At 35.2% G+C, this 16,620-nt stretch overlaps 1 protein-coding gene and 1 pseudogene across 1 annotated transcript; both read right to left on the bottom strand.

Moving 5' to 3' along the window:
• Positions 1–6,879: 6,879 nt before the first annotated feature.
• Positions 6,880–10,487, bottom strand: LOC113351061 (annotated as a pseudogene).
• A 3,182-nt stretch (positions 10,488–13,669) lies between these two features.
• On the bottom strand, positions 13,670–14,936 carry LOC113351060 (RNA-binding protein 1-like). Its single transcript, XM_026595129.1, has 5 exons — positions 14,820–14,936; positions 14,388–14,637; positions 14,230–14,291; positions 14,067–14,148; positions 13,670–13,869 (listed from the first exon to the last, which is right to left on the bottom strand). The coding sequence occupies exons 1-5, from the start codon at positions 14,934–14,936 to the stop codon at positions 13,670–13,672; spliced, it is 711 nt and encodes a 236-aa protein (XP_026450914.1).
• Positions 14,937–16,620: the final 1,684 nt, after the last annotated feature.

Raw genomic sequence — 16,620 nt, 5'->3', positions numbered from 1 at the left:
TTCCTAAGAGAAGAAGACCGTTCTCTAAAGAAGACTCATGAACAAGGATATAAGCACATGGCCATTAACGTGCTTGGCTACAGAACACATGATTTTATGAAATCAATATGTGTGGAGACTCCGGTTTTATCATAAGGGGTACTTGGTTCAAGACTAGTTTCACCATAGAACCTCGATAAGGCTTTGAGTTTCTTACACTAAGTGAAGGTTCAAATCCAAAAAATACCTATCATTTATGTGTTGATTTCAACGATGATGCTTAGTCTCAATTGTGCTTGAACTACGTTGGCTTGATCCCACTCGGGTATGTAGGCAGTCACTTCGGTGATGCAGTCACTCTGATTTAAAAGTTTTAACTTTGTTTTATGGTTTTTGAAAATAGGGGGAGCACTGTTGGAATATTTTCAACGCCGCTAACCAAAGGGGGGTCCTGGGGGGCATCGCCCCCGGAAGAATTTTTTTGAACTGAAGGTTTTATTTGGCCGATAAAAGCCTGTTCGAAAATTTCGAATCCAAAAGACACCATTGATGTCTGTTGATGAAGGAACCTGACGTTTCGTGAATAGAAACCTGTTGGCGAATAAAAAAACCTATTCCCAACAGGTGCAAAACCTTTTATAAATAGCTTCTCCCAGTTTCGTTTAACATATAAGAAAAATCAATCTGTTTTCTCTGTTTCAAAAAGCATCATCAGAAATCAGAAATCTCTTTGTGTGTTCTTGATTGAATCAAGGGGTACAAACCTTGAATTCAGTTTTCGTTGCAGGGCTTTCATTGTATCCTGAAGGAAATATTTCGCATACCTGTTGTAATCGCCAATTGTTATTGGGAGGGTAGAAATATTTGTCTAAAAGAAATTTATACAAGCCTTGAAAGTTTTGGAGTGCAACACTTTCTTCTCTGTGTCATTCATCCTTTGTGAAACCCATTTTTTCCAACAAGCACTTGCTGGTATGGACGAATAAATTTTTGATGTGGGACGAGTGGGCGGTTGACATATGCCTTTATGCAAGAATGTGTAGTCACAAAAAAATAGTTAGAGAATGTGTATAACGGTAAATACCCTCCAATTCTTAAGATTTTTAGGAGATACACAGTGTTTCAAATAAGGGAATATGTAAGTACCCAAAACCTAAACTTAGTTTATTTTTGCATAAAGAAAATAAGAATAAAAGAAAACAAATCCGATTCTATATTTGAGTTTTTTTTTTCCGGAAAAGAGGAGAACCTCATATATAATGCAAACGCCGATTTTGGAAATCGGAAACTTTATAGCGGATTTTCAAGATCATATTACATTCATCAACTCTATTGTATCTCCACCAGTTCTTGAACGTTTCAATCCTTACAAAAATTAATACCATTTCATAGTTCCTAAAGATCCAAGTAACATCATCAGGCACAATTGATTTTGGAACAAAATTAGTATGAATCACTGAACTAAGCAGTGACTGGATCAGGTCCAACCAGATGTTTTCAAGAACATGTACATTCAAGTACAATGAACTAAGGTTTTTAAAATACCAGTATTTATAGAAATTAAAGTAACTGGAATCAAAGTAACATGGGTCTTCTGAATAGATCTTCAGTGGTCTGAATCGGAATGAATTGAACGAAATCGGCTTTGGAGTCTTGGTAGCAGTTGAGGTGATTGACGAAGTTGTTGATGATCTTGGTCTAGTTACTGTTGTTGCTGTCTTAGTTTCCTTGGTTAGATCTGATGATGCTCTTGTTGTTGCTGGATATGATTTTGCATAATAAAGAAACATTATCATCCCTTCAACAGGTCTTCAACTGGATGAAGAAGAAAAAGCAAAAAAAATCTAAACCACAAAAACCCAAAACAAAGAAAAAAGTTAAAATTTCTTGTATCTCTTCCTGAATTCAAAACAAGGGAAAAAGTCCTTGAATAAATTAGAAGAAGAAAACAAGGAAAGGGACCTAAACCTAGAAACAAATGTATTTTGAATCTAAAACAAATCAGATCCAAACCTAGAAACTGAAAAAGGAAATACAGAATATTAAAGGAAGATTAAGGGTGGGTTGAGCTTCCCCTACTCAGATCTGCTCTAATGGAGATAATCTGAGCAAGGGAAGCCTCTGGTTGCTAGGGTTTACAAAACTATATTTTATTTTTTGTTTGATTATCATGCGCCCATGTCATTTTGATTAATTTTATATCTTCGTTTGCCACATTAAAATAGGGTGATGACTGATGACACCAATCACCGTAAAATGTGTAGATGAATTGTTATACAAGAAATGAAAAGAACTTTATATTCGAGCAGCGAAACAAAGCAGGGTCACGTGAAAAGTGTGAAGTCATTTTTATCAAATTTTTCTTTTCGAAGAAGAAGGTTATACTAAGAAAACCTTTACAGACGTAAAGGAAATTATACAAGCATCAGAGAATCCCAGTTATTCCAAATGAGATTGGGATTAGTAAACTTGAAATTGTCTAAGTCACACGACCACAAAACAGTAGTATATTTAACATGATCAATGACCTCTGCCACACATTTCTTTCTTTCCCCAAATACTCTACCATTTATTTCATTCCAGATATTCCAGCAGATAGCATAATGGATAAGCTTCCACACTTCTCTTCCTTTACCTTGAAGAACGTTCGTCTTCCAAGCATCAAATAGCTGTAGAAGCGTACCCGGCAATGGCTATGAAATCTTGAAAGATTTAATAAAGTAATCACAGACTTCGAAAGAGAAAGAGCAGTGAATATACATGTGATATGATGTCTCTCTGACAGAGTTACAGAAAACATATTGATAACTCTCAATAATAACACCTCTATGAGAGAACATGTCTCTTGTCGAAAGGGAGTTATGAAAGCTAGCCCAAAGAATGAAACTAAAAGGCGAATGCATGCGAAAAGTTGAGTTGTACTCCATTATCTCAAATGGAGCAGAAGAATAATGAAGAAGGGTTGAACATTTTAGCTACTGAGAGACATGTAATGAGGAATCATATGTATCATATTTTTTTATTTTTTTTGAAACCCAAATATATCATATCAATAAACTTTATATTCTTCGTCATGTCATAGTTTTATCTAAAAATATTCATTTGGGTGTATTATCGATTTTTCGGTAGTTACATTTTGGTGCCAGAGAAATAATAAGAATAAGCCTTTTCACGTAATCTTTTATGTAGCCTATTTTTACTTACTTGACGATAATACTCAGTGCCATATCAGGAAAAATGATACTTTTACACCGTGTCAGGAAAAATGATACTTTTGCACCGTGTCAGAAAAAATGATACTTCCCATTTATGTCAGAAAAATTATACTTTCATTTCCTGTAAGGAAAAGTGATACTTTCATGCAGTGTCAGGAAAAATGATACTTTTACCCATACTTAGGGCTGCAAATGGATACCCGATTATCCAGAATCGAATCGGACCCGGGGGTGTTGGGTCCGGTTCGGGTTCCCAAAATTGGAACCGTTAGTAAAATCACTACCCGACGTGTAAGCCCTGTTAGGAACCGATAAGTTTCAGGTCCTAACGGGTATTACCCGACGGGTACCCGTCGAGAATCGGGTACCCAAATATTTATGTTTTACTTGTTAGTTTTACATAAATAGAAAGACTTCGTATAGTTTCGTTCAAATTTTTTACATTGATCATTCATATTCTTATGTTTAATCCTAATTAGAACATTTACATAGATATAATAATAATTTTATATGAAAACTTATTAGAATGAAGTTAATATAGCAAATATAAAAGTAAATTATCAAAAAGTTTAGTTGATTTTTAAGGACCCGATAAATACCCGGACCCGGCGGGTAATTAGTGTTTTTATCGGGTCCGGTTCCGGGTCTATCAATTTAGGAACCGGACCTGGAACGGATTAATATTACCGGTTCCGGTTCTGGGTAGCACACTACTCGGACCCGATGGGACCCGTTGGCACCCCTACCCATACTCTCACCCCGTGTCAGGAAAAGTGATATTTTCACGCCGTGTCAGGAAAAGTGATGCTTTCACCCCGTGTCAGAAAAAATAATTCTTCCACCCTGTGTCAGGAAAAGTGATAGTTTCACTTTTTCAATTTGCCCTATTTTTAGGTAAAAATGAAACTGTGAAAGCATCTCTTTTTCTGAAATGGAGGTAGTACATGCCTAAAAATACCATTGCAGAAAATATATAAGAAGATGCATTACAGTTTATATAGTCGTATTTTGATTCATACATCCACTAATTGGGTTATGCAATCACTATAACGATATATATGCCTAAAAATAACATTCCAACAGGAAAAAAAAAAAAAAAAAAAAAAAAAAAACTTATTTCCACCGTGGTAGCGGTGTTTCAGTTTTACAGAAACTGTAATTCAAACGATTAAATCTTTTTTAACTTTATCAAACAAGGAGCAGTATCCAATGCATGGATACATTTTCCTCTTTTTCATGAACTTTCAAGGAATGACAGGATTATTTATATAGCCACGGGATATAAGAGAGCACTCGTTTATTAATATACACAGTGCAAGTACGAAAATCCTAAATACCACAACATGTAGATGTCACGGTAGCATAATGGTAACGCCATTTGGTGATTATATAAGTTACTTGAGTATTGAAACTTTTTTAACCATCAAAAAAATTAGAAAAATAACAGGGTGCAAGTGATGAAAAGTACATTTTGTTGGGGTTTTACGCCCGGTAACGGTCGACTACTTACGTCTGGTGCTCTATCAAAGATAGATACGAACAACCCGAATATATATATAGCAAATCAAACACGCATTAAAGAGTAAACAATAAAAGCATACCATGACACGAGATTTATAGTGGTTCGGCAATATGACTACGTCCACTTTTGATGACGATTCTTTTCACTATAATGAAAATCTCCGAAGAACATATGAACACCTTTTGTCAGCCACCTATGTCTCTAGCATTACAACCAATATCTAGAAGACAACCTTGACTCAACCGCTATCTTGCTACCTAGCTTCGCAGCCCCATTGATGCGATTACCTACAACACTTGAAGAACACTTCTCTTGTTGTACCCTCACGCTAGATACAAGAACCACTCATGACGACCTCACCTTTTTCTCTTGACATTCACCACAAACGCTCAAGAAGAAACCTTAGACTCATCATGAAAACTCTTCACAAGAGAACCACCCCAAGATGTGGGATGGAATCTCTCACAACTCCATTGTGAATTCCATACATTCTCCAAATTAGCTCACGTCTATTTATACTTGATTAATACTTGTATGTAAAGTATTATACTTGGTGACAAAGTTTCTACCAGTTTCCTAAATATGGAATACTACCGGTTTCCTAAGTATTGAATACTTGGTTTCCAAGAATTACTCCGTTAAGTCATGTTCCCTTGGAGACCAAGGAAATATTATTGATTATCGACGAATTAACTTCACAAATCTCCACCTTTGTTGATAATCTTTTGCCCCCCTTCTCTGTTCTTCCTTTGACGTTCATCATCGCCACCACGTTGTATCATTTGGTACCTTTCTGTAGAATATTGATCAAGTGCAAATCATGTTTGAAATTAATCCTTGGTTACCAACTTCGCAAGCATGTGTGCGAAATTACACTTCCTATTAGTCTTCAATACTAAAAACTCTCCACAAATATCTCGCACAAACTGAAACCGAACTTTGATATGTTTTACCCTTGCTTGAAAATGTCAATGTCTTGAAAAATTTTTACATCCCTTGGACAATCATAATGCACATATGCATTCTTGTCTGACTCCAAAATATCCAATCAATCCTCGAAGAAAACTTGCTTTCTTCATGGTGTCATTTACGTCTACCAATTTAGACTCCAATGTTTATTGAACGCCAACTGATTGGAGAGACGACCTCCATCTTATTGGACGACAAGCCACTGTAAAGACATGTCCGTTTTGTAGATCTAAAAAAATCCACATAACCCCATCGTCGGAATCTACACACTCACAAAATTATGGCAGCTCTTCACCACCATACTGTTGGCACACCAAACCATTCTACTGTACCCTCCAGGTACCTCATATTCTTCGTTTCTTCACACCTAATTGAGACTCGAAATTCTCAATAGTACCATGCTCTTTGCAGCAAGAAGCATGTCATTATATTAAGCCGTCAACTTCCCGAAACAAACTTATCTTCACGTATGTATATTCAGTAACGCACTAAACAGAATCAATCCACGTACCACAGATCATTGTTAAAGTGCACAAATCTTGTACCCATACCACGAGTCTTGCTTTCCCCAGAATCCAAATCACCCCGAGTCCTGATCTACGATCATATATTCTCCTGATTCTTAATCCTTTTGAAGCTCATCATACAATAATTTTGGTACCTACCATACATACTTCCTTCTTTGCAACAACAACACCTTTGATCTGAATTTTCTTACTCCATAAATGAGTACCATATAAGAAGTTGTCTTCGACTTGTGCACAGCCACAGACCACCACCATAGTCAACAAGGTATGGATTTGTGTATTCTTACCACGGGATAGAGGCTTTGTAAGCAATACCTTCCTTGTGCGTAACCCTTGACTATCAATCTTCTTAACTACGTCGTACGCCTTTCGTACTCGGAGTTTCTTCCTTTCTTCGGCAGAGTTTCACGAGTTAGACAACCGACAACCCAAGATGAAGCAAAAAAAAAAACGAACACCCAGAATCTCACTATCTTCTGTCATACTATTGAATGTTACATCCCCTTCCTTGCTTGGTCTTTAAGATCCCGTTTAGCATTTAATCTGGCTATCCCATACATTTGCACACACCAATGAAAACGTTAAAAGAAAATAATCATAAAACTAAGAAATGGGGTATTAGGAAACTTATGGAGGATTCATTGGATCATAAAACTCATCACTTTCCTTATGCAGCTGTAGCATTTGAAATAGAGATGAGAAATGTAGCTTTAGCCTTCGGCTCATTTGAAAACCTAGTGCAGCTATCGTTGCTGTACTACTTCCAACTTTTTCAATCCCTCTAGATATCATACAAATGTGGTTCGCTTCAACAACCACCATTACGTCTCCACCTAAAATTAGAGAAACTGTTTTCGCTATCTGCCTTGATAACCTTTCCTGCACTTGAAGTTTACAGCCAAAGAAATGTACTATTGACTGCAACACTGACCTCTTAATGGGTTCGTCTCCTTTTGAATGGAAGTATCCTACATGAACCACACCGTGAAACGGTAAAAGATGATGTTCACATAAAGACTGCAGTGGGATGTTTAATTCAGACCTAAATTCATCTTGAACATGCATAGAACCAACACCATTCTTCTTCATATGCATTTCCAGATCACATTTCTTATAGTTCATCAGCCACTGCACAAACCGGTGAGGGGTTCCTAAAAGTGCTTTCCTTGATGGGTCTTCACCAAGAGATTGAATCATCATGGATACAGCATTTTGCATGGCGGGAAGCGGAGATTCTGTTTTGCACGACTCCCTATGAATCGAAGGATTTCCTGGCGTTGAATGACCATTGCAGCTTGCATCAAGAGGCCTATATGGACACCAATAACGATTGATGGAAGGTTGGCTACGAGCTTTTTCAACATCTACGCCTCTAAACTTCAGAAGAGAGACAAAATCAACCCAACAATCTCCATTTTGATTCTCAAGAATTCCTGAACTAGAACTGACCAAAATTTTCTCCCATCCTTGAATGTTTTGTTCAGAAGATATAGAATGAGGGCTAGTACAGTTAATCTCAACTTCAGGTGAATGGATGTGCCAACACTGGAGGACAACCGCAACACCATCTGGTCTGATTCCACTTTGCAAACCAGAACATACTTCATCTGCTAATCGTTGTGGACTTTGAAGCCTTTTGGCAAAAACATCTGCAACTCTAGAGAGTTTACTTAAGCCCACTACTCGTTCTTCAGATGGAACATATCCGACATGGCACTTAACTTGGAAAGGTAGTAAACAGGATTCACAGATCGAGAAAAGGTTGAGGTCTCGAACAACAACGAGCTCGCCTGCACCTCCTGCATGGCCAACTGCATTATCTAGACCAGCTTCCGGGAACAAAGCACCTTGGACAATATCGTTAACGTTTTGTTTGTAACCTGGAGAAAGCACTTAATCAAATGAAAAGATGTCACAGGTGAGACAAGTAAATTACACAGCTGACTCAAAAAAATAACAAATGCTCAAAGTTTAATGAAAATTTCATTAAATTTCGCTAGGTCATTTGAAGAAAATTATTGAGAAATCAAGATTACGACATTCATACGGTTGATACATGATCAACTAATCAGCAAGTACTATATTTAAATGTAGCTCCCAGGTAAAAGAAAACCAAAAATTCACTCTTTCAATATTTTACTTCGACCTTTGAAGCTACTGTACCCCAGGTATACAAAAAAACATCTACCAAATTCCACTTTTATACAGTCTATATAGCATACGCAGTAATTTGCAAGTTTGGTCAGTTATTCACCCTCATGCAAAATTTGCAAATCATAACACCAAAATCGTTTTATGTCTGAGTCCCATTAGAACTGACGTTAACGTCATAGGGCTTTAAAATGCCCAGAATTTAGCCCGATGGGCAATCTATAACGACTTTTTAACAATTAATATTATCATATTCATATTCCAAAAATATTTCTAATATCATCTGATAGATCCTCAAGTTGTCTCAATTTTTTTTAACCAATTGATTTTCTTTTTATGTTTGTTTTTATGTTAAAGATGTGAGTTTTTTTGTTTGAATTTAAAAGTAAGTTAATTATTTAAAATATTGAATATAAATATCCTAAAATTGAAAATGTATAGAAAATTTTTAAATGAATTTTAGTTTCATAGAAAAATATAAAAATAAATATTTTTTTGTCGATTTTAATGTATAAATATAAATTTTAGTACTAATTAGTTTTTTCTAACATATTACTCACCTTAATCCTTACAATGTTAAGATTAAAAGAAAAGAAGCAAAAGAAAAACCGTAAATAATATACATCCCGGGAGCCCAATCCGTCCTGTTATTAGGTCTCTGCTTTTTTTTTGTGTGTTGCCGAATAACCCGCATCCCGCTGGACGCCTATCATTTCCGACAAAAATACCCATCATTAAAATAAAATAAAAAAAGATACTGTCAAAGAGAAATTAGTGTAAAATATATTATGAACTTCTTGGAACTTTGAGCTTTCCATAAAAAGCTGGCACTAAATTTAAATAATTATTAAGTTTGAGCAAAAATGAATAAATAAACTTTCAACATTATAAGCTTGACATTAAATCAACTGCCACCAGACAACTGGGAAAATTAGCTGTCCACAACAGTACAACAAAATGTGATGTAGGGTGTTAAAAGGTCAAAAGCGTATACCCTAAGCAGTAACTCCTAATGACTATGAGTGATAGATATCTCAATGGGTCTTGTGTACTTGTACTCCTTGCTTACCTATTATATACGTGGAATATAACATTTTCTTTGTATCATTATCCCTATTTGTTTGGTTATCCTCACATTTAAGTTTATGTTTTTAACATAGGGAATACAATAAGGGGTAAAACAGGAAAAGTCATGAATATTTATGAAATCAAAAAAAAATTCTTAATCTAAGAGATTTGATCCCTCCGCCTATATAGGGGTACGAAGGGAGTATACCCATATACATGTTAAGGTTCATTAAAACAATAATTTTTTGCCTTGAAAATAAGATTTGTTTGTTTTGTTGCATTGGAAGCAGTAATTCTTTGCATTTGGAACAAAATTTGTTGTTTTTAGTATAAAAAAACCCAATTTTTTGTAGAATAAGAAAAAAAAACACAATTTCCAAAGAAATAAAATAATTCTTTATTAAACCTTAACATGTATAACGGTATACAAATTAACAAAAGCCTATCTGAATCTATCTAATCGGTATCATCAAAAGTGGAAACTCGTCTACGCAGAAATATTCTCGTTATCTCCAAGTGTATTTCGTTACCCTAAGTAGTAACTCCTAATGATTATGAGTGATATCTCAATCCATCCGATCGGTATCATCAAAACTGTAACACAAAAAGAAACCGTTATCACTGGACCAAGTGATAACCGACTTAGAAACCGTTCGCTGTCTGCTTAGACGGCCGGCTACTCAAATTGCAGACTGATCAATGGGAATGTCAGAACAACAAATAAAGAATTTATTCAAAAAAAGAAACAAATAGCAAAATTGAAGTTTTGAGTACATTATATTGAAAGAATTTTAAGTGTACCTCTAATTATAAAAAAAACAGTGTCCTTCTAGTGCCATCTAAGAGAGCCTTAGCAACCCGAAGAGGAGTCTTAATGAGACCTTCTCTATTAGAATCTTCTCCTAATCCCTCCAATAACACCTTCACGGATGCTTTAATGGCCCTTATATTCTCTGGTGCTTCTTCTTCTGCTACTAGTACTTTTCTATCAACAATATTTACTTCAATCTCTCTTGAAAATTCTCCATGAAAACACATTGCATCCACAGTTCCCATGGAATAATAGATAAGATTGTGTCTCACGAGAGGTATTATGAAAACTTAAGAAACAAGCTGAAAAGAGGAAATTTAAATTACACGAGGAGTAGTTTGATGATAGTATGGGATTGAAACAGGCTCCGGACGTCCTCTTTATATAGATAAACGAGAAAGATTAGTTAAATTATTGTATCGACATTTGGTTGAGCAAAAAAATAAAATAAATCCATATCCTGATATCCGTATGTGCTCTTTATTATGCTACCCGTTAGCTTAAAAAGATTAAAATAAACCTATATGTGGTCACAGAGGATCTGGAGTCCTCGATCACATTTTTCATGGACTATATGCTATTAATTGTTGCATGTGCTTACCCGGTGAGCAGATTAATTGTTCAATGTTCACATGGCTGATTTGTTCTGATTTTTACGATTTTCACTTGTTTGTTTGCAGCTGACTCGGCGTCTGAATATGAGTCAATCCCTGACTCGGACCGAGTCAGTAGTTAGACTGTTTGTTTTCCATTTTGAATCAGATCTGACTCGACCTCTGACTCAAACATAACCCCTGACTCGGACTCATTTGAGTCAGGTAACAAAAAACACCTGACTCATGGGATCAAACCACTGACTCACTTATTTCCGAGTCAGATGAGTCAGATCTGACTCAAAACAAACATATCGACTCAGATTCAGATGAGTCAGGTGATTTCACTCATATCCAGATGATTCAGATCCAGACGACTCAGATGAGTCAGGAGTAAACAAACATGGTGTAAGTCTCATTGAAAGTTCCTATAGGGTCATTCAACAGTGGCGCTAGGGAATACCTAAGACTTTTGGCCAGGGAAAAAGGATTTGAGCGAGGTTTGATTCTCACTTTGTTACTGTAGTTAATACTTTCAAATTGGTGATGTATTCGTATCGGCGTCGTTTCAGTATCAGATACTTGGGTATACATATCAGATACTCCATTTAAAGTGTCACCTTTTTTTAAGTACAAAACCGAGAGGGGATATTCTGGGATACCTCTTAGATACTCTATGAGGGGATACTTCCGATAATCTAACATTTTTTCTTTTTATACAAAATCTATGTATTTATAAATTTATATATAAAATCTAAATATTTATAGATATTTGTACTCATGAACATATCGAATAATTATTTTTAAACCTAATAACTTGTTGACTATAAAGAAAAAAGACTTGCTATTTATTTTTACGGTGCTTCAAAAAAAAAAAAGAAAAAAAAACGGCGTTAGAAATATTTAGCTTTAAGGCTTATTGGGCAGTTATGTTCTTCATGTTGTTTAGAGAGAAATCAGAATACATATGATTTTATCCATTCAATTAACATAAGTAAGGCAGAAACCCAAAATGCTGAAAATTTAATGTTTGCTCACTTTAATATTCAAAATAGTATCTATCAAATTTTTTTTATATTTTTATTTTTTAGTAAAATGAATTATTATTATATTAAATATTTTTTTAATAAATACACGTATCCCACCGTATCTCGTATCCCCGTTTTATGAAAATTGACAAATCTCCATGTCAGTGTCGTCGTATCAGGTTGAGAAACCAGATCGAATCATACGGTTTAATCTGTAACCGAACCGGATCATTAACCTAACTGTAGTTAATGATCATAGATTACAGAAAAATAAATGTCGTATAAATGGTTCTTGTCGAGGTAATTAATAGTTCTTCTCATCACATAAATATCGTTACTGCAGCGGTTGTAGTAATTTATTACTACCCACGATGGATTTATAATAGGTCCAACCAACTTGGCGAGGGACCTATCATGCAAATCACTTCAGTTTGTGGATCTAAATTTTAGTCGTCAACCTAGATGAGTTTTTAAGTTTCTAAGCTCCAAACTCACTTAAATTTGCAAACCCAAAATGATAAGTTCACGAACCTATGTGCAGTCGACCGCACATAATATAATATCCCGACCCGGAAGGAAGGATTTGTCTACTAAAATATAGGTAAGGGAAAATTATGCTCAGGTCCCACCCATGGATAACCCATAATATGAGGCCCTTAATTAAAAGAAGTTTAAATTTAGGCCCCAAATTATTAAAAGACCTTGATAGCCTTATGCATATTGTCAAGCCCATAAATAAAATTTAAATCTAGGCCCGAAATTATTAAATCTAGGCCCGAAATTATTAAAGTACATTGCGAATGTGTAAATAGAAGTTACACATGCATATGGAAAGTGTAACCAAAAGTTACACATCCTTACGACATGTGTAATGCAAAGTTACACTTGTATATATATGCAGAAAATAGACATCAAAAATAGAACACAAAAAAAATACATGTATTACTTTAATATTCATTAACAACAATTTTTTAGCATGTGTAACTAGAATTTACACACACATCTGTCTAATGTAATTGAGAGTTACATATGTGTCTATCTAGTGTAATTGAGAGTTACACATGCATCTGACTTGTGTATTCAGCGTCAACTCCAGTTCCAGCGAGACCATTACCACGTTTAAGCAATTAGCTTTTATGAAGTTATCTGAAACCTGAAATATAACAACAAGCAATCAATATTTATAAGATCAAAATGAACAGTACATAGACCAATGTATATTCAGTTTCACAAGCATCTGACTAATGTAACTAGTAGTTACACATGCATCTGAATTGTGTAACTGAGAGTTACACATGCATATAACATGTGTAACTAGGAGATACACATGCATCTGGCTTGTGTAACTAGGAGTTACACCTGTATATGGAATATGTCATTCATCATGAACTTGCAAGCCTAAGTTACCTAAAGCAAAGTATGTGTAAGTAAAGGTTACACATCTAATTAGCATGTGTAACTAGAAATTACACATCTATTTAGCATGTGTAACTAGAAATTACACATCTATTTAGCATGTGTAACTAGAAATTACACATCTAATCAACCATTGCTGCTCCCCCATTGCCTCAACCATTGCTGCTCCAATCAGAACGTGTATCTATAAGTTACACATCTAACTAACTAGTAATTCAATTAGAACGTGTATCTATAAGTTACACATCTAATTAGCATGTGTAACTCTTAGTTACACATCCATTTAGCTTGTGTACCTAGAAGTTACACATCTAATTAGCATGTGTAACTAATAGTTACACATCCAAAAAAAGTCAGATAACTTACAAAAGAAGACAATAACCAACCTGATTAAACTTCGGCAAGTCCCCAGCTTCTAGAGCAAAACCCCTTAAGGCAGAAACAGAGATTAGCAGAGCACAGTCGCTGAAAGCAAAACTCAGGGATGTCAAAAACATTTGTTGCAATATTTTCAGCATATAGAGGCACAAATGACGAAGCTTCAGTTGTATTTATTTCTTTGTTTCCAATGCTTTTGCAGTCATACCATACTAAGCACATTGCAGCAAATAGGTTGTTTATGGTAAATGGTATATAAAATTATTTAGACATCAATCCAGTATACTTACTGCTTATTGTAGCATGATAAGAAGTAGTAAGGAGACAAGGTAAAATGAATTTGTGTATACAGATGGTGCTAAGTTTCACATAAAGTGAAGAAAGAAGAAGAGTAAGCTTTTTTTTTCACCTTGTAAGGTGTCCAACACAGTTGCTGCCTGTGCAGGATTGATAAAATCAACAAAACACGGGACAAGTGGATCTTCTCCAGACTGCAACAAACAAAATTATCCTGAGACCACGAGTACGAAAATAAAAACTTAACTATGTACAAGGATACTGGATTCACTTACATGACGAGACTCCTTGCTCACAAGTCTCACTTCTTTAAAACCTACAAAAGGAAGAAAGATATTTGCAAGCCCAAATGAAGGTCTAACAACTGATGACAAGATGAAAAAAAACGTAACAAAGAAATACATGAAGATATAGTCTGCAGATAAAAGGATACGAGACACTTCGCGTCGTGTACAAAATGCAGGCAACCCTTCCACAAATAAAGTGTTAGATGCATCTAGAAGAAGGGGAATCTCTTGTTTGATGCTTGGAAGTCCCATATACCTGCTCTTAGGAGGAACCATGCCTGGAAGAAGGGGAAATCTCCGAAGACCAAGCATACGTGGATCATCCATCTGATGACCAAGCATTCCTCCATCACCTAAAGATCTACCAGATTCTTCACCACTAAACGACGGAGCTTGCTGAATGAAAATTCAAAACCATACAACTCAGTACCATACCGAATATTCCGAAAACACTCTTTTGTAATGTAATGTAATTTACTTACTCCTCCACACCGCAAGTAACGATCATAAGCTGATCCAAAGGACTCAGTATCATTTTAGAGTACCTAATTTATGTAACTTCATCAAGCATATAATACCGCATAAACAAGTGTTTCTAATCTAAACAACAAATCCAAACTAAAAACATATCCAAGTAAACAAACCTTGTACTTAGCCACTTCCTCACTCACCTTAGTTTCCAGTCTTTTCAGCATGAAGTATAACAGAACGCTTCATCATAGTGTTCTTTCCCATCAATACAACATAATCACCACGTAGACCTTTACGGATACCCTGTAACTGTTTGGATCCAACTTGCTTAATAGTTCACCAAGCATTCAACAGAGTATTCATAGATATAAGTGCTTAGTAATCCATATCAAACGGCAGGCACACACACCACAAAATCTATATTCTTAGCTGATAAACACAATAACACAGTATAATTTCTAGTTTAACCAACACCAATATCAGATTAAACCTACTAATAATCTGAACTGAGAATCATTTCAAAGATTCGCAATACCAAAAAATTGAAATTAAACCTAAAATTAGATCGAAATTTAAATAAACTTACTTCGGATTCTGAATAGTATGACTCATGTAATCAAATAATTTAACCACAGACCCCTTACGAATATCGTCATTGAACAGTTTCTCATTCAACTGAGTTTCTAACACAGCATAATGAGTCGAATCTGAGTCAGAAACAAGTAATCAAAGCCGATCTTGTGATATTACCAGTAGATTTTATATCTAAATACTTGAACTAGAGGTTTTAAGTTTGTATCGCCTCAAAGAATAGATGAAATCGCATTATGAGTTCATTTCACAGACATTTTCAAATTGAAATGTAAACAACAACAAATAAAAACATCAACAATAACAAACAAATTCGTGCCTGGATTCAATTTACTTATTTCTTCACCACTCATACTACCTACAGCTCCAGCACCACCACAAGCTCAAAAATCCTTCTCTAAATCCTTCACCTCAACTAAATTCCTACCACCATTTCATGTAATCTATCATGTATAAATGAAAATCAAAAACTAAAAGTGAAAAAAATTCAAATCAAATCTATGGGTAATAGAGAGGATGATTTACTGATATCGAATCTCAAATCAGTTATTAGATCGAAGATAGAAATAGAGGTATACAACGATTTTGACGATGAACAGATCGGAAATTTTTGTTCAATTTTTTTCCGAAAATTCTACATCAAAACAACCAGAGTAAGTAGATGATGGTGAATCTAAGCTCTGATGTCGATTCAGATAAGTCGATTGAAAAGCATCTGAAGATTTAGGTTTTGAAATACTTTTCTGAAATTTGAATCCAAAATAAATCAACTAAAATCTCTAAACCGAAGCATCATCACAAAGAGAAGAGGATACTTACCTGTATAATTAGCTTGTTGATGAATCTGAGTTGAATCTGCAGATTAGTTGATTGAAATCTTCTCTCGGATTCGTTTATTCTACTGCAAAATCATACAATAAAACTAGAAGAAGCGTTGAATTAAACGTCATCGACGGATATCGGTGGAGCGAGAATCGTTTTCTTGCTCTCTACAATCGTTTTCTTTCGGCATGATCAAAAATCCCTAATTTTCTTCAGAGCGGAGACGAGAGAGAAGTAAGAGAAAGTGAAAATGAAAATGAAAATGAATCTGGAAATGAAACCTATAGCCTATTTCATTAGGTATATATAGTAAAGGGCATTTTTGGTATTACGAATTTCTCCCAAACCCTAAACTTTATTACCAAGCCCTGAAATCTAAAGTTTTGGGCCTAGAAATATTAAAAAGTGAAAGTATGGAGTTGATAGGGGAGGATCCATTTAGTGGGGCTTCTATATATTGAACCCATATAGTAGGGGGTTCTAGTATTTTTCACT

This window comes from Papaver somniferum, chromosome 2 (assembly GCF_003573695.1).
Source record: "Papaver somniferum cultivar HN1 chromosome 2, ASM357369v1, whole genome shotgun sequence".
NCBI lineage: Eukaryota > Viridiplantae > Streptophyta > Magnoliopsida > Ranunculales > Papaveraceae > Papaver > Papaver somniferum.
This window is presented reverse-complemented; position numbering and strand designations above follow the sequence as displayed.

What these genes read in the sequence shown, in the direction of transcription:
- LOC113351060 (XM_026595129.1), bottom strand. Translation starts at nt 14,936, where the DNA reads ATGCTGAAAAGACTGGAAACTAAGGTGAGTGAGGAAGTGGCTAAGTAC. An exon ending in TAGAAACACTTGTTTATGCG is followed by an intron (nt 14,638 to 14,819) that starts GTATTATATGCT and finishes ATTTTCATTCAG; the next exon opens with CAAGCTCCGTCGTTTAGTGG. An exon ending in TGAGCAAGGAGTCTCGTCAT is followed by an intron (nt 14,149 to 14,229) that starts GTAAGTGAATCC and finishes TGTTTGTTGCAG; the next exon opens with TCTGGAGAAGATCCACTTGT.